Source organism: Ylistrum balloti, unplaced genomic scaffold, assembly GCF_031769215.1.
Source record: "Ylistrum balloti isolate Yb309-2 unplaced genomic scaffold, AGI_CSIRO_Ybal_v1 Utg370328, whole genome shotgun sequence".
Taxonomy (NCBI): domain Eukaryota; kingdom Metazoa; phylum Mollusca; class Bivalvia; order Pectinida; family Pectinidae; genus Ylistrum; species Ylistrum balloti.
The window spans coordinates 710,478-730,234 of NW_026782239.1; the positions used below are offsets into that span (position 1 = coordinate 710,478).

At 34.2% G+C, this 19,757-nt stretch overlaps 1 protein-coding gene across 1 annotated transcript in view; it reads right to left on the bottom strand.

The window, feature by feature from the left end:
• Window positions 1-2,215: 2,215 nt before the first annotated feature.
• The window catches only part of LOC132553437 (uncharacterized), a 58,125-nt gene continuing 40,583 nt past the window's right edge, over window positions 2,216-19,757 (bottom strand). Inside the window, exons 8-27 of the mRNA XM_060217681.1 lie at window positions 18,554-18,733; window positions 17,802-17,929; window positions 17,121-17,288; window positions 16,475-16,513; window positions 15,736-15,873; window positions 15,223-15,331; window positions 14,624-14,859; window positions 13,950-14,183; window positions 12,477-12,933; window positions 11,955-12,130; window positions 11,417-11,647; window positions 10,925-11,095; window positions 10,490-10,650; window positions 9,293-10,010; window positions 8,899-9,031; window positions 8,213-8,460; window positions 7,447-7,621; window positions 5,671-6,927; window positions 2,973-3,070; window positions 2,216-2,428 (exon numbers count right to left, since the gene is read on the bottom strand). Coding sequence (XP_060073664.1) covers window positions 2,216-2,428; window positions 2,973-3,070; window positions 5,671-6,927; window positions 7,447-7,621; window positions 8,213-8,460; window positions 8,899-9,031; window positions 9,293-10,010; window positions 10,490-10,650; window positions 10,925-11,095; window positions 11,417-11,647; window positions 11,955-12,130; window positions 12,477-12,933; window positions 13,950-14,183; window positions 14,624-14,859; window positions 15,223-15,331; window positions 15,736-15,873; window positions 16,475-16,513; window positions 17,121-17,288; window positions 17,802-17,929; window positions 18,554-18,733 — 5,270 coding nt within the window. The remainder of the gene's footprint in view (window positions 2,429-2,972; window positions 3,071-5,670; window positions 6,928-7,446; window positions 7,622-8,212; window positions 8,461-8,898; window positions 9,032-9,292; window positions 10,011-10,489; window positions 10,651-10,924; window positions 11,096-11,416; window positions 11,648-11,954; window positions 12,131-12,476; window positions 12,934-13,949; window positions 14,184-14,623; window positions 14,860-15,222; window positions 15,332-15,735; window positions 15,874-16,474; window positions 16,514-17,120; window positions 17,289-17,801; window positions 17,930-18,553; window positions 18,734-19,757) is intronic.

Genomic DNA, 19,757 nt, shown 5'->3' on the forward strand with positions numbered 1-19,757 from the left:
TTCTACTTGCGTCTTAGTGTGTTATTGTCAGGCTGTTTATATGGCGGAATCTGTCAGTAAATCGCCGTTTGTTCTCTTGACTCTGAAGCTAGTTCCGGTGTTTATAAGAAGCAAAAGTGTGCGAGCCACATTATCAGTTTGCTCATTCTGGTAAAAGTCATCTGCTTAATTCTCATTACTATCCATGGTAACATATGTTTATTATATGTCTTTTTTTATTATATGACTTTTGCTTCTGAAAAGTTTGAGAAATCTCTATTAACAACTACTATCATTGTCCTTCCCTGAGTGCCAATTTTCGTAGTTAAAAATATGCTTAAGACTGCGTCTTTGTAACTTTTGAAAAATACTGTACTTGAGTGAAAGATATGCCATGCGCCACTCGTTGTGTAAATTATATGCATACTATTTCAATATTAATATAATTTATGTTTTTTGTGAAACAGCCTGCTTATCCACTCCATGTACCTACCATACTTTCTTAAATACATAAAGAAACAATAAACATTCAACACAAATGATTTTATTTTGAATTCAGAGATGTTTTCGAGAAAAAGATATAACGAATATAACACAAAAATATGTAGTATTAAAAAAGAAATCTATAAAATATTAAGATTCGTTTTCTTCATATATACAAGAATATACTGCATCATTTAGAAAAACGGGACGGACAATTGGATTTATGGAATGATACAAAAAGCTGAATTAGATATATAGGTTTCATAAAAAAATGACTGGCTGAACATATAAAATTTCAAAAAGGAAAATTAAGTTAGTTAGTTATTCAAATTATCTATTATTTTAGGGTGTACTTTGTTACGAGATTGAAACATCAAGACAGAGATTCCAGTATTTACAATTTAATTGTTAATACATTGTTGGTCGTTGAATCTACAGCATTAAAAATATAAAATTTGTTTTCTTGATAAAGTTGATATGTAATTTTACCTGAAATGACATACTAAATCAAATATTTCCTGAATACTTATTCTAATACTTTTTTCTTGTACAGAACTGAAGTTGATTTTATTAAATCAAAAACATTATATCATCACTATGTATTTTTGGACAACTTTTCAAGCAAATTAATCCTTTTACCAACTGATCGATTTTAAGGTTTTGTATCATAACTGTTCTGATTCCATATAAATTATTTCATTTTATCGATATGTTTTAGCACGATTATTTCGCAGATCAAGATAATGCAAAATATTTTTTAACCTCATCGACTCCTGGAAAATAATGAAGTGAGCAATTGAAAAAGAATGCTGACCTAACGACACTGAAAATATTGCTTTTGCTCGTTTATCACTTCATTAATATCGTATATATTTAACGTGAACTTAAATAATTCACACACACACACACACACACACACACACACACACACACACACACACACACACACACACACACATATATATATATATATATGCATGTTAAATATCAAAATCTTTATAAATGATGAAATAAACAGTGTATAATTAAGCTTGATGTAGAAATAGCATCTACCATTCTGCATCATATTTTACGTACATGAACTTTGTGTTTCTACATTTCTACACTGAATTGCCATACTTTACTTCGATGTCTTTAACACGTTTATATTGGATAGAATCAGCATTAAAATATATAAAGGATAACTTGAAATGTGTTTTAAGATTAAAAAAACATGAAGAGGTTTAGTCAAACCTGCTGAAAAGTCCACCTTTATTTTAAATGTCACTTGTTTTGGTTCATGGTGTAGTACAGGTCATATTTATTAAACCTCCCTGGAAAGGTCATCCTCCTTAAAACTATCATTGTTATCTGCTCCTGTTAGTGGTCCTTATAGACAAGTTTGACTGTAAATATATTTGAAATGTTTTTTCTCCTATTATATTAACGTTAAAACATGCTACTTAATTCCAAATTGCTTATTCAGTATTTTCCAACTTTTAATTGTATACTAACCATTGCAACTAACATATCATTGCATCAACCTCACCAGTAATGAACTGTGCGTCACGGAATTATCTTATTAACAAAATTGATTTAGAAAAAATAGACAAATAAAATAATAATAATAAAATAAAATAAATAAATAAAAATGATTTAGCAAACAAGAACATTCAAAGCCACCTAAATTTATCACAGACTTCTATGTTACAATGTATAATGCTATAACAATGCTAGGCAACAGTACATGTAAAGTGTTATACACGGAAATATTTCACAGGTACGATGAGTAAAGCTGATCCTGGTCGACAACAGGTGTCTCCACTGTCAAACGAACTTCTGCAGGAGTTTCTGGGCGATGAAGATTCAGTTTTCCACCCATGCCTCCCTTAGCCCCTGGCTTTGGGTGAAGATATGAATCAAGGATAAGGAGTTGCTCCTCAGCTTTCTTTCTTCTCATTAATTCTTCCTCATCTGGTGGCTCCTCCTATTTAATGGGCAAAGGGGGAAAACTCATTTATATAATTTGAATCATATGTTGTCTGAGAACAAACCACAGAAATGAGAACCGCAAAGGTTCTAAGCACAGTGATGTAAATTAAAATTTTCATGTCCGGAGATTCCAAATTCAAATTAAGGTTAGCATATTTCTCATGATTGCAATTAAGAAAATTAAAAATTTAATAATGTTGTAATAAAACAGAAAACTGAGATTTGATGCGGAAAATTGCTACCAGAGAGATTAAAAAGCAATACTATAACTTATCCCAGAGGTATCCTACTCTGTTCAAATTCTCACACATGCATGAGAGTCTCCAGGAAACTCATTACATGTAACAGTGAAAGAGTTACTATTTTCAACCATGAAATATCATCTTTATGCGTTCCGTACCCTAGACATTTCTGCATTAGATACACAGAACCGAAAATCATTGTTTATGTAGTTTCATATTGGGTATAATATCATAATATTAATAATATAATAATTCTGAATAAACAGCAATAACTACAAGTAACATCAATCTACTTACATTTGAATCCCAGCTTTCACCGAACGTCTCCCTAACTAGTCTTAGAATGTTGGGGGCATCGATTTCCGGTGGCCTTTTCCCTACAGCAGGCATATATTCTAAGGGGGAAAACGAAAAAAAAAACGCATAGTTACACAAGCTTATATCCAATGATTCAGGATACATCATATATACGCTATGGAATAATCTATAGTCAAAAGTAAAACTAAATAAATTTTGTTTATTCATATAACGTTTGGGACAGTCATTATGTTCCAGCATTAGGACAAGAGGACTTTTGCAGGGGACAATATCTTATTGGGCGCTATTATTGATTATTGTTAATATCTGCAAAATAAAAGTGTTTTATATTTTTAAGCTTTTGTCGTTTCAAAAAATTATATTGACATGGATGCAGTTTTATAACCCACACTTATTATAAGATAGAATGATCTATGCAGTCAGTCAAAACTAATATCACTACGAACATGCCTCTATGTCTCAATGATAAGAGGAATACATTGCCCTTTAAATGAGCCTATTACATGCATACCATTGCCCAGAATACGAACATGAAAAATATTATCTTACATGCAGTGATTTTCATAAAGAATTCCAATGCGATTGACTTGTATGTCCGAGGTGATAACACTACAACTTAGTACATTCATTTGTTTCTCGCCATATTCAACATGCCATTGAATTAGGTTTTATGTGATGAAAATGTAGACTGTTTGCATGCAATATTTTCCCAGCCATATACACATGAAGCAAACTCATTTTTTATTACGAAAATCCTAATCCATTCCATGCATTCGATTCTTATTTGTACTGTTTTATGAAAGAACTAGTAATTTCATCCAATGGATATCCAGTAGTAACAAATATATATTTATACTTCTTGTGAAGGCGATAACGGTCACTGCATTCCATTGCTTTGTATATTGAAATATTGTATCTAAGTTTATCAAATTGCTGTTACCAAATCCCATGCATTCTGTCCTCACTATAGTGTATGACCTGAACTTATTATAATCTCATTTAAGAAACAAACGTTTTGTAAACACATGCTTAAACACTTCATGTCTTAAACTTAATGTTTATCTTGAAAAATGAAAATGATTCCAAGCAGTTGACACCATCTCCTCCTGTAACGCTTCCATTACCCTTGTCCTACCCCATCCCCCACTTAACACTACCTCCTTCTGTAATTCTTCCTTTACCCCTCACCTACCCCTACCACTGTCCCCACAACCCCATTAACCTGGCCCCCATCTCCACCGACCCTCTAACCCACTGCAATCTCCTAACTCTAATCCATTCGTCTCTTTTTACTATAGTATCAGCAGGTTTCTTTTGAGATCATTTATGTGTGATTTCAGTGGGTATGCTTTACTGGGAGATTGTAATAGTAGAAAATAACAGTGTTTTCCTTTAACTGTCTAACCCTGTCGATACAAAAGCATGTGGTTGCTGTTTTGCCAATAGTATTTGGATTTTCGTATGGATGACATCACATACTTTGCATACAATTCGTCCTTGTTGTAATTTACATTGGGCATGGAAGATTTAACAAAGACCTGATATCAATTTCATGTTCTCCCTTCCCCTTTATTTTCAAGCGTATTTTGCTTTTATCTATCAAATAACCGTCCTGCCATCACATGATTTTCTTTGGTCGATCCGTCATGCAATATTCATGCAAAAGGACTTGTATGTGCTTATTTAAGATAAACTCAAACTTGAATATTAGATATAAGTAAATACATCAGAATTCAAACATACACGTGCATTTATGTATATACAATCGAAGAGAGGTAATGTCTTATTGATTTAACTTTATATAACAATAGAAATATTACATGGTCATGCAAAAATGCGACAGAGTTCCACTGGTGTATTACAAATCGATTGATAACTCGTAACAGAACAGTTATTCCGCTTGTTAGGCGAGTCTGACAAACTCGCAGCGAAAACATTCAAACTGCAGTCATAGTCATGCAAGTTGTCTGTGAAGGTAAATGAAAGTTATTGCACATAAGCTTGACAGAAATCAGCAGATGGTAATTCTAAAATTCAATGAATCATTTCATGCAAATACTTGAAGCCATCCAAAAGAACACCTCAGAATCACCTTGGTTTTCTCGCCCCCACTGCATTCGTTTTGTCTGCATCATATAGACATTGAAATATGATTTTTAAAAAAAGTGAAAGAATGACTGAATAATTCTATCGAATAAAAGTGTGGTGAAGCTTAGCACCCCGATAGATTGAAGATTCAGTATACATTGATTTTACGAAATTTCCACTAAAAATATAGACCAATATCTATAAATCATAATAGTAGTTCCATTTTGCTGTCTGCAAAGCCAGAATTTATTGACATTGCAAGCATATTTGGATCCGCATGGTAATCACCAGTGAAGCAATACACTCATAGCAATGTAGAAAGCGAATGTAAAACAGAAGTGGATAGGTTATATCAGTAGCTGCTAATCCCATTCACTGATTAGAAATGTAATTAATTATCTAACTAGTAATTATTTTATGTTAACATCGCAAGCTGAAAATACCTTTTAACGAGTATCATGCAATTACAAAATACAAAATTACATAATTGATCATGCTACAAAAGCTGAACATTAAATGCAATTTTGTGATCATGACTTCAATCTAAATCATTCCCTTACCAATGACTTTTAAATACACAAATACTTACTCCTCGACGCGTTCTCTTTTTCTGGGGCTTCCTTTGACTTCATCTTAAATGCCATTCCCAGTATGTCTTTTACGGAGTTTCCAAGGACATCCATAATTCCATACGTCTGAGGGGTCTTATTAAGGTCTGCTCGAACCTCTGAAATACTTTGGTTGAGGATGACGGCGAACATGGTCATCAAGGTAAGAATGACGAAAAAGACGTAGGTAAAATAGTACATCTGTGACCAATTCGGTACCGCTCTTATCATGGAATCCAGACTATTCTTTCCTATGAGAGCGTTTGCTAAGCTTCCAAGTGACGTGAAGAGATTTCTGTATTCGTATATGTAAATACCAAACAGAAGATAACCAAACGATACATAGGCAAAGAATACAATGCCGAATACGACACCAAATCCTGCGAGGTCACTGGCAGCGTTTGAAATTACAGCAGCTAATTGTGTCATCCGTTTGTTGTACCCAAGGATGCGTAATATTCGTATGGTTGCAATGAATACTAGTATACCAGTGATGACATTAAATACAATGTCCCAGATAACGACATGCTGGAAGTTTATAAAGGCGGTTGGATCATCGTAGTAGACTTTCAAGGACTGCTTTGAATAAGAATACCTTAATCCCCACATGACAACACCGACAAAGCTGAGCAAGGTGCAGATGGTGTCTATAACGTTCCAAGCATCTTTAAGAAATTGCAAACATCCAGCCTTTCGGAATTTGAGGATCAGTTTAACACACCCGTATATCATCACAATCATGTAGATGAAATAGCAAAGCATTGCATACGTGCCGAGGGCGCCTGTGTGCTGATATGCACGGAAGGAGTAAATGTCACTCCACGTTACAAGTCCACCAAGCTCCGTAAATTCTGCCAGGAATATAACATATGCAAAAAGGTTGGTATTTGCATTATATAAGGTAAACTCAAGGAAAACTGCCCTAGTTTCCCGATTTATCCATTTGTATCTCTGCAACTCATCCAAAATTATTCTTGCTTTGGTAATATCATTTTCAAGTTTTAAGATATAGCCACCTCCACCGTATACGTCAAAATTGCCAGCAATAGCTACACCCCAAATGTTCTCGGAATGCTCGTATCGCCAGGCGTCCTGTGTAAAGAGCTGGTTGCTGGTACATCCAGCGGTTGGCAAGTCCTCTGTCCATCCAACACAGTAATTTCTGTCCTCCTCCGATGTAACTTCGTAGCCTGGGATACAGTCTCTGCCAGGTGTGACTTTATCATATGGACACCCACCTAAACGGAACATACATGCACCATAAATTGATCATCAGATATTTTTCGTTGAAATGAAGAAAAGAAAAAACAAAGACGACAGGAAATCATATTGAATATATTACCTTTACGACTTAAATTTCATAGTTTGTTTTCATTAATTATTACTATTTATTTGTTATTTATACAAAAGTCCATTCTCAGTGACGACTGGTGAAAAATCTACAACTTACAAGTTTAATGGAAAAAGAGCAATTTCTATCGAGACAGAACAGGTGGTTTTTTTTTTCGTTTATTCGCATCTTTTGAAGCCGTATATTTTAGTTCTTAATTATGTTACTTCAATATCCAACTGAAAAGAAGGAACATAGAATTACGTCTAGTGTTATTGTAGAAACATGGCTCTCATCTCTTTTGGTAGACGGGGTCGTATTCTCTCCCTCCACCTCTCATACTTCACCTTACTTAATCGATAGGGAGTTACCTTTTCTTATCTATTTGCTAACATAGTGGTATTGCATCCACTGTAGTATTGGTTACCTCGTTTCATACGGACTTGTCGAAATCTTGGCGGACCTATGCGTGTATTATCCAAGTCCCAGAAGTAGAGTTTATCTCTTTCATCTAACTTGTCACCATTATACTCCGACGTTGGGAAATATCGTGGATAGAACGTTTCATTAATCCACTTGACGAAATCAATTGGATCTTCCACCTGAAGAAAAAAAAATGATGTTTTTAACACACACGTGCATTTCTCATTTAACGAGTTTTATTTTCTTTAGAAATGTTAAGTGACGACAGAACTGATAACAAATCACTTACTAATACTGACCTAGCAGCCATTACAATATTTTGTCAATAGCAAACTTTGTTGATTCCTAGCAGATTTGTAAAATGATTTCGGGTTTTAATTGTGGCTTCACAATATCATTATATCATAGACATAAGCAATCTGGTAGAGGTAGAACCCTTTGAGAAATCTTAAAACTTTAAATGTTTAAACGATCTGAACACAACTGTACGCACAGGACACCATGATTACTAGGAGACCAAATTAAGGGTCGATTACGGCGTATTAGTATATAAATTCTGAAAGTTCTTGTAAAACAGGTGCTCCATGTCTTAATGAAAAGCACTTTATATAAAACAGTTAATTAGATTAGACGTGATATATACATGCATAACAACAAAATGTGTTCTAGTTTTCGTTTCATATCTTAATTTCGTACCAAACATATCGTCAACAAGGGTAGAAACACTAGCAGAAAAGAAAAAAAATCTGCTTCACAAAATATTGGCTTACCTTACTAAAGCCCAAGTGTGACTTAGAAGGAGCAACCAGAGAATCATAAATGTTAGTCTTCAAGTTGTACGATCTCTGGTCACGGTTGACGAAGCTAATACTGTATATGACAAATGCAAAAATACCATAGAGAAGAAGTTCCATGAAAACTTCTCTTGCTTTTAACTCATTCAATCGCTGTATCCTTGTTTTTTCGAGCATTTCAGCGGACGGAGGACTATTGCTTGACAGCACATCCATTCGGAAAGCTTGAAAATAAAAACAAAACAATTTTTTATCGATTGTAAATTTGGAACGATATATAAACTTCACAAAAGGGTTCATGTTCACAATCAGTTTCTTGATAAGAACTATGGAGCTATTTTCCCCATATTCGTATGAAACCGATGATGTTTGGAAATGGGAAAATAAAAAAAAAAAAAAAACAAAAAACAAAAAAACAAAAATTAAGAAAATTAAAAAAAGAAATTAAATAAAATAAAGCATTAAAACTGAATTAACTATGGAGATTGCTTTCTTCCTTGTGTATACCACAACATTTTCACTGCATGAAAATAAGTAAGAAATGGTTTCACAAAACAATTACTGGCTAATGGAAATCTTAACTAAATCAATTTGATTATGAGGTGCTAATAGGTGATATGGCAGCGTTGCCATCTGTAAGATCAAATCGATCTGTTACTCACATAAATATGTTCTGGAAGATCCAGCGTTAAAGGTTTTTGCTGCATCTCTCAGTTTGTCCATTTTAAGTTGTGGTCCTCCTCCATCAACAGGCTTTTTGAAAAGAACTGCGAAGATCACGGCAATCATGATCACCTGATTGAAACAAATTGGATGTAGATTAAACACAATGTCTGTAACTGATATGCGTCAATAAACCTTTATGAACATATAACTATATTCATAGTATCATAAATGAAATTGAAACATAACTTATAAGATATTAATATAGTGTTATTACAATACATTTTTTTTTGTATTCTAGTGTCCATTATTTATGAATGATATTCTTCAAATAAACTGATATTTCATCTGTTTCCCTTTCATTGGCACATTATCAGTTTCGTTGAAACTTACTTTGAAAGGGTCGACGAGAAGCAGGGACTCAACGAAGGAAAATACAAATGTTGTCAACCACTCCTCTGATTTGGTTTTGCCCCATTCCATGCTAAATAGAATTAGGAAGAATGCTGAAGTGACAACAGCCAGGATAACAATTGTTATGGCGATATATCGGGACCAAGCCGGAAGAGGCAAATGATCCACAGAATAAAACTGTGAATCCGAGAAGTGTTCATTCTGGTTGATAATGGTCTTTGTTTGGAATATGTTGCGAACTTCTTTTTCTTTCTTTTCAGACAATTTCTTTGGCTTTGGATAAGTCGGTTTCGCTTTTTTGAAGATGTAAGTAACGAGCAGAATAGGAGGTGTTGTAATTAAGATACCAATGAAAGAAACATAGACAGTAGTGAGCGAAAAGCGAATGAATCCGATTGATACAGAGTCAGGACTGACTTCGTCGCTTTCCGATCGAAAGAACATAGCATTTGAAATCATTGTAAGGAAAAGTAGAGCGAGTATGCATGATAGACGCTGTACTCTCGAGAAGCTACTTTTCTCGGGTCGCATCAACATGGAAAGCCACAAGTGATTTTCTGTTAGATTGAATCGAGCATGTTGGGAAAAGAGCTTGTCGAAGGTAAGAAGGTTATCCCGTCCACAGACTGGAAGGAGACGCTCCACCATTCCATCATCCTGTTCTGCAGCCAGCCATTTGTCGCAAAGGAAGACATACCTAGAAAACACAAAATATGTCATTATCATAATATCACATCTTTGTATAATAACACCACGGAAGGTTGAATACTTTCAAGATGAGTGGATTTAAATTTCACAGAAAACACAAATGGATAAATGAATACTTGTATGCGTCATGTGCCGAATAAGTATTAAACTTGACCAAAACGTATGTGTTCGAAGCTGTTTTAGGAGTTTTGCAATGTTAATAGATTTACAATGCTAAAATAAGAGGACACTACTCAATTAATATCCAATCAATGATATTACACTACAATAATTCAGTTATGTTCGGGAAACTTCACAGTATGAGAAATGTCTAAATCACTTGTCCGGTGAAAAAATATAAATGTAAACACGATGTGACAAAAAGATGTATCTAAATTTCGTTTTAGTATTATAGATTATAACATGCTAACGCTTTCATTTATGCAAGATGGATAAGGTATTGATACGCAACAAGATGCAACTACTCACCTTTGACCAATCTGTGGGTCGTCAACTGTGACCTTATGAAGATACCAGGACTTATTGTCCCCTCGACCTGAGCTGTCATGCCAGATTCGAAGATAAGTAAGATCACCGAGGGGCTCCGGGGTCCCCATGAAAAACTTCCTGACGCTGCTCGTTTCAAAACCCTTGAAATATCATGATTTAAACTCAGTATTAGTTTCCTATTTTTATTGAAACTAAATTCTTACCAGGAAAACTTAGCTTCCCTGTAGATATTCAGTTTTCGATGTAGAATTGAAGGATGATTTTAATGCCAAGATATAATTACCTATAAAACACTTCGTACGAAAACTATGTGTGAAGAGAAGAAACCAAAAAAATGAGAAGCAAAAAGAGTGAATCTCCAGCAGTGTCAAATCGTTTTTTTCCAATGCTTCATTTCATTTTGTTAGAAAATACCTGTTTATCTCCATCACTCAAGATTCGGACACCTGTATCCATCTCCTCTCCGGCCAGGACGAAGTTGACCAATGACTTTGTGCCAGCACCACGCCGTAGGCCAGTGTGAACTGTGATTAGGTAGAAATATCGATCCTCACTGTCACTGTCGCACAGGAAATGAGTCGCCCACTAAAAACATCATAAACATCCACTCAGTGTACATAGCTTACAAGATTTATAACGAATATAACAATGCATTGATGAGAGCAAAATAAATCGGGATTTTTTCCTAAAATGCAAGTTAATGTGAAGCTTTACTGAAAGAATTCTCCGAATCGGTCGCTATTTGATATGAAATTGTTAAACTAATTCTACTCTATCTTAAATATCGACGGTAAAATTATATTTGCAATGTATATGTTCTTCCTTTGCATTACTAATATAAAAAGAGGTGAACATGTCTTAAAATCCTGTCCATTGATGGAAACAAAATACGGAAGAGTTACACACCCTCATGTAGTCCTTCCTGTCTTCTCGATTGGCTAACACGCTTGCGATGACGTACACGACTAGTAAGCCTATGACAGTACCATACACTGATGCATTTGCTGGATCGAATTTAGACCAAACTGTGCTGAAATCGATTGTGTTTGGAGGAACGTAAAACGTCGTGGAAAAGGTATTCCCCGGAGAACTCGGACAATGACAGACGGTCTCATTTAGGGTAGACAGTTGCAAAACCTGTGTAAAAAAGGAGATGTAAGTACTTTTTCTATCTAAATCGTATCTAATAATTAACTTAAAACATGTGTTTGTGTTACGGAGAATTCGATACAAATACAAAAAAATCATTTTATAATTGATTTTATGATTCCAATCTTCAACTGTCTTCAATAAATCAGTAAGTGAAAATATTCCACAGGTTGACAGTCAATCAATGCCAACGAAACAAATTGTATAGAATTTACTTTTGCACGTGGTGATAAAAAACTACAGAGAATAGAAAATGATAAGCATCAATTGAGTAACGAGAACTATGTATACATACTCTACAACCCTGGGAAGTCCATATGTTGTTAGCATTGTCCCAACTGCGACACCCAGTTGTCAAAATAATGAGGCTAAAATTGGCTGTGCCCATTTCAAACGGTGCTTCTGTGGTCGTGGCTGTAGGGGCACTTCGTTTTCTTCGCATTCTGTCCGACTGAGGTGGCGGGATAAAGTCTGTTGAAAAAATAAGACCATATCAGGTGACTATTCTCAGCATTTTATTCTATCATTCATTTTGCGATTACACACTGAAATAGCATACATAGATATGTTATTTCTAATAATTATTAGCATTGTATATTTTCATAAAGTAAGTTTCATCTGTAATGCGAAAGTATGCAAGATATTTTTTGATTTGTGTAGTTGTGTTCATGTTGTCATGAAATGAGGTTTTTCCATCAACAACTTTCTTTTTGGTAATCTATTTGGCCATTGAACCCCTTTCTTTATTTTCACAGTTTTTAAATGACGTATTAAAGCGTAATATATCACGCAATAATCTATGACTAACTTATAATACCTTGCTGTGGTTCCAGGCCCACATACGTTTTTCCCTTCTCGCATATGCTTTGTGGGATGAATACTTTAAAACCATAAATGTCTTCCCAATCTCGCACATTCATGGAGACCTTGTAGTCATACAGGTCTGTTCGTGCAAAGTCGATACAGCGTACATAGACATTATACAAATTGAACGAAGAAACGTCGGCAAAGCTGAAGTCTTTAGGAAGAAAATAGATCAACGCTGCATCGTCACTATATCTTTGTTCATATACGAAATGTAGTAGACCGTCTTCGCTCGTCCTAGGCATATGATTTTTAAATTGGACACCTTCGCCCTTATTTTTTATTTTCAGTGACGTGTTTAATGCCATTGCTGTTCCATTTTCATCTTTTAAAGACACAGTGTATTCCCCTGACGTAACACCCTCAGCATTTTTTCCGTAGAAATGAATAAGTCCATCAAAAGACGATGTCTGCAATATGAAGAAAATAAACAGAGCATATCAAATTCTGTATCTGTCAATCTGTAGATTTGTTACAAATTTCCTATGAATTTGACATAATGGACAATACGTGTAGTACAAAATTTTGTACATCATGGGTCTGTGATGCATAATCATTCATCTATACCAGTAGTTATGCACATATTCTTTATACTTTAGATAATTATCAACCTGATTTACAACAGTTACAATGCAATAACTTGGATATGAAATCAATATATCAAATATTTGCATTAAAAGACCCTCAATTGAGCTATGTTCATTGTTAGATGATCCTCCTCCTTCCACGATACAAATTTAAATAATCTGAATTACATCAACATGAATACAAATAAATAAATAAAACACGTAAAAATGAAATGCAACACAGTATCTTATTCATTAAGATATGCAAATAACATGTATTTTTTACAGATATTTTAACATGACGCGCCAACGCGTCATTGAAAATATCTGTTAAAAAATGCCGTTCACACACCAGTAAACAACAAAAAATTAAAATTATTTCTTATATTTACATTTTTTGGTTTCCTCTTTGAGAATACCGCATTAAAAAATTGGACATTACACGCTTAGGCGAGAATACCCGTCATCTGATGGAATAGCCGAACAGCTGACTCCAATTTGGCGGGAACAATTGTCATACACAAGACGTAAGCAAATATAGTTCCACAATATAGCATCATTTATTTGAATTATTTCCTATCTAAATTTACAACATTTTTCCCCCTTTTATCATTATACTTATATCTATTCAACATATTTAATCTAATAAAGGTTTATTAAATGTTAGAACTTTGAAGAAAAAAAATCACTGCGCATTGACATTAATTGCGTAAGAGTGAAGGCCAATGTTTCATACGCGTAAGGTTTACCGAAATGTAAACGTCAATTTCGTTGGTAGGTCTATATAGAGGATACATACCGGAAATGTAAATATCTAAAAGTCATTGAATTTATAAAACAATAATTAGCAAATTTCTTACTTCTATCTGCACTTCTGAGAAACCGTCTAGACTTGAGTTTCCAAAATCAAGCTCGAAACCGGTCTTGTTCATGGTCGTGGAATTTAACAATGTCTTCAGTCTCGTCTTTTCTGTTGTAATTACACAGTTATCTCGTTCGATCACAGAGGGAGACTCTCCAGGTAGGATCATCGCCGCCAGTAACGCTTGCACTCTAGAAAGGATGTCAAAAAGTTCGGGTACCCCAGTCTCGCCCTGCAAATTAAGTTTCAACTTTATATAGAAGGTAGACATATATGTATTTTTTATATAAACATAAAGAAACATGTTATCTGGATTCCTAGATAGATTTAATAATTCATTTTTTTCAAAGTTTGTTTAAGTTAAAGATGAAATACAATGTCTTTATAAGACAATAAACAAATTTATGACACCGCTCATACTCTTCGGAAACAGGAGCAAACGGATACCCAAACTCATATTATACCCAGACAACAAACAAACACATATGTAGCAATTTAAGCATCAATTTAATCTCACATCACCATAACTTGAGGAGTAAAATCGCAAAGCAATGCAGAAATTATAGTCTCATTCTGACTGGTTATGATTATGAAAGTGATAAACATTAACATATTGAACATAACTCGAAAGAGTTTTCATGTATACACATTATTTTAAAGGCCTCTATTTACCGTGCGGGCCTTTGTACTTGTCTCTTCTTTTGCTGCTGTCCTCTTTTCATATTCCTCTTGTACAAGCCGCTCTCGTTCTGCCTGTTCTTCTTCTGATATGGGATCTGTGCTGATATTGTAATCCCATCTAGATTCCATATCCGCGCGCACAGACTCTAAGGTTATTTCGGCGTTTAGGTCGACCACCATTGACGGTGTTATGCCCTTTGAAGTACTACTTACAATATCTAGAAGACCTACAATCCCATACCAGAAACATTACTTCGAGCGTAATAAAAAATATTGGTACTTTCTACTCATATTTAATTAATCTGTAAGGACGTTTCTATAGCTTTGGTCTTATTTTCAAATACCTTCAATAAATATTGCCCTTTTTATTTTCTGTTAAATTTTGTTTTTCAAGGAGCGGGGATGTCGTTTTCATGTTTTGCCCTTCTTATGTTTTTTATTTTCCATCGACTGTTCGAAAGAGTCATCAGAAACAGCATTGTATAGAAAAAGTATAGATTAAAGTAATTTTTTGAAATTCCCCGAAGACTTCATGAAAAGAGAGCTTTATATATACCCTTGACTATTTTAAGGTAATGAATAAGACATACTTTCACTGACTGCTTGCATACTGGTAACGTCTTCCATTGGGAAAGGCTTTTGACTGATTTTGCTTTCAAGAGATGCTGACAATTTTTGAGCAGTGTTGATAGCTGATCCCTACAACATGAACATCAAAACATAATAGCATGTTTTTACATCGTGTTACGATAACGAATATTTTAAATCAAATGGTTTTGCATAACGTGTACCATCTGATAATATAGCAGGTAATGGCACGATGAATAGTTTCTAACAAAAGAATCAATCAGCTGATATTTTGACAAATAGGATGAACGAAAACATACATTTAAATATATGAAAGATTAATCAATACATGCAGATACAAATCATCATTCTGTAGAAAACTTACTGAAGGGAGGTAATATTTTCGAATATTTGGTATTAGAAAAATGTTAAATTAATTATCGTAACTAATCATTTCGATATTGCCCTACAAACACAGGTCTTTCAAATATTAATGGATTGACCAAAAAGAAATATGCCATGCTAGAGTAACATACCAAAGTATCATCACTGACAATATCAGGGTTTGAAAGCAATGTTTTCACTCCACCTAAGATGTTTCCTGTGTCACTAACACTTAGAACAGTGCCATTTGGTACAGCATCGTTAAGCATATTCATCAATTCGAGATTTTTCTGTAAAGAAATAAAGAGACTGTACAAAAGACACACAACTTAATAACACCTTTCATTAGAAATTTAGAACCAGATACTGCATACCCAAATATAAAAATGAATCGTGCCAGTAAATTTCATTATTTTCCTTTCATAATATGAATATAATAATAATATATAATAATATTAGAAGAACAAGTGCGTGTGGCCATTCTGAAACTTGCAAATGACTTTAAACGTATTGTCAAGAATACAAGTTCTCAAAATTCCAAAAAATTCTATGTCGAAGTATATCACCAATTACACAAAAACCTATAAATAGTTTTAAAAAAATTCTGAAAAATATATTTTCATCGGTGATTTGTCCATTATGTTTCCTGCCGCCTTATATTTTTAGTTTAAAGTTACATGATATGTTACTTAGGATATGGATTAGCTGTGATCAAATGTGTTATTTTTGAAATTTTGATTCCGAACATTTGTAGACGAAATGCACATTTGGGGGTAACACTTTGTTTTTATTTTGATTTGTTATGTTATTCTGTTGATTTGTTTATTTTTGTTTTTGTTTTCTTTTTAATTATTTCCTTTTGAATTTGTCTAGAAGAATAATTCAACACACCTCCGTTAACATATCAGTCACGAGTCCACCTGCAGATGCCTGAAAATGTAGAAAATATTAATATTTTAAAAATATATCTTTTTTTTCAAACCTAATTGTCACAAAATGATTCTGACGTAGATATTTTAAATCTGCTATTGTCGATTACAAATGTGAAAGTATACTCGGAGTAAACATTTTCTCGTATTGACCAATAGGAACAACACACCTCTTGTAAATCATTCGCTGCGTTATTTATCCCCTTCCCATTTTTTCTTATTATTGCTTTCAGACTTTCATCTAGATACTCATACAAAAGCATTGAAAGCAAACATATATATGCTCTTTTACCGAGAATAAATCTTACCATAAGTAAAACACAGATGTTATAATTTTGCTATTAATCTACTATTATGCCACTCTCTATCGCCAAATGGTATACTATGATTTTGATACACATATTTGGCAATAACCGTTTAAATCATACAAATTGTAACCTAAAATAAAATATGATATATGTGTACATATATATATTGCGTTTCTACCCAGCTGAATATAAAAAAATATACGAAAAATTTGAAAAATCAATTATTCATAAAACCATAATAAAGAATCAATAGTTTTTACTGGGAAACTACAATAAAGGTTGTATTTATGTGATACTTACATCTATAGAACTCATGAAAGAACCCATAGCACTGACAGCGCCGACGACTGCTATTTGGTTACCGGCAGCATACAGTTGTTGCTTGGATTGGTTAAAGGTGCCAAAGAGATCGGAAATGATACCGGTATCGTTAGGGCCGCTGGGAACCATCGACTCGTTTCGCAGAACCTTTTCAACAGGTAAAACAGTTTATTTATATCTTAATATATCACAAGATTACTTTCATTACATGAAAAACGTATTTTGTCTTCTTTACCATTTGAGTTTTGGCGAATTTCATACCCTCAACGACACAACGCTTTCCCTAGGCGATCCCATAGACTAAAAACTATCACGAAAACACCAACGTGTCAACATAATGATAATCCAAACTCAAATTCAAGAAAACTAGGAAAGAATATTTACAAAAGAATGACTTACATGGAGATTCCTCCAAAAAGTTCAAGGAGTATAGTACCAGTTGTTGTAAAAGAGAAAACATTTCTGCTTCATCGACCAACTATATAATCTTGGTCAATCCAAGTACATTATTTTCATCAACCTGCATCTTTTGAAACCTTTGTGTTTCCATTCAAATATATACCTTCTTACCGACGATACTTGCCAAAACTGCCTTAAGAGGTGTTCCTCTTTGTCAACATCATTGTCCCAATGACTCTTTAACATAGAGAACAAGCTTACCTTTGCAACCGACGCCATATCCACGGTCTTATCTCCGTAATAGTCCGTGATATGGACAGCGACAGTGACGTTGTAATCAAAATCGGGGCTCCCTACTTGCAAATCCAGTTGACTGGCTGCGGCTGCGTCTAAACAGAACAAAACCAGGTCTAGATGTTAGAATGTGGGAATACTTTTTCCTTTGACTAAAGTGCTTCACTGCCGGGTCATGCAATATATACCTAACAAGTTTTCCAGACTGGATAATGCATTTTAATATTCAAGCTGCGACATGTTAGCAAACTAAGCAAGCCACACTTTACTTTTCCTTGCACAAGACCAAGTCGACTTTTGATCAATACATGACTCATTCAATGACAACTAATCTTATCATAAGAAATGTAGCAAATGTAACTTGTTACTTTCCTACCACATTCATTCATAAGAATGTATTGTTCCAGTCGTCCTAATATGATATATATAAACTTCCCCGTTCCCCAAACACACTATCGGCTATCGACACTGTCAAGATCTGATAAATACCGCTATGTAGTTTCACAACTTCACAGAATGTTTTGTTACAACATTATGATTCTGAGAATGATCCATTTGATCTAATTGAATTTAGACCCTATACGTTTCATGGTCAAGACATTCATACGTGTGATACATAAGTCACCATCAGCTGTAGTTTCAAACATGGTTTGTTACTCGATACATGGGATAATTTAGATTTATATAAAAAAAAAAGTACAAGACATTCTGGTACTTACTTCCCTTTGTGATGGGAATCTGTGATTCCTCGGTTACGCCGTTAACCAAACGTTTATATACAGCAATGTACTCATATGTCAACACCTGTTTTGTATCCTCAATGGGATTTCGCTCATCATTAGCGCCTTCATCCTTCATGTTTAAACACGTGACATCGAACTTATCATTCATGGCATAGCCTTAAAAATGGAAACGTCAGAAATCTATTACAATCCCTTATATTTAATTAGCTCTTTTATAAGAAATAAGGAAGACTAAAAGCGCACTATACTTCTTCAACATAATAACAAAATTATTGTTTCGTATATCTTTAACATAAGGTATTTGATGTACACAGACTTAAGTGCACTATTTGAGTGATGAATAGATGACCTCAAAGTGTATTGTTCACTAGATGAACATCAACTCTAGAGTTAACATTGATAGGTACAGTCATACTCATAACGTAATTTTGGCTTAAATACACAGTGTACAGTTGTTTCATTGTAAAAAAGCCAGAAGTGCCAACATGTGATCATACTCAGCATTCGAACACAAATTCAATAGAATTGGGGACAAATATAACCAAAAGATAACAATACAGCTGTTTCGTCCTTCTAGGACTCGTCAGTGATGCTAAAGGTCTAACTTGTGATGCCTAGGAGGCGACTTTGCAAAAGTGATTGAAAGAAAAGTCAAAATCTAGATGGGTGTAGCAGCCCTATAATTTAATGAAATTAGTAATTTTCATACATCAGATAATCTTAGCACAGCGTTAAATACATGTGTATATTCTGAACATTGCCACTACTCCATTGAATTAAAACATGACATACATATTGTCACGTTTTCAAATGAGAACAAGTTATACAACAAAGAACCAAAAGGCAAACCAATGTGCATCACACACGTCCATCGCCAAAGGAATAGAATATCTATCAAGGAGATAATCATGACGACTGTAAAACTTTCACTTTCCATCAATGTGAATCTCTTGTAACAATGTTTTACGAGTTTGTCCTCGAGCTCACGACTTCTTAAACGAAAGTCGTTATAAAGGGATGCAGGAATATTGCTTTTCAGTAATAGAAAATTCACAATAGGGACATTGAAATCACCTCGCTTATTATTTCACCCTCCGTATATTTCTTTGACGTATTTTTTCACTAAATAAGCTTCAGAACAGTTCATGGTTCGTTTTGTTGTGGTTCTTAGGTAACCTTA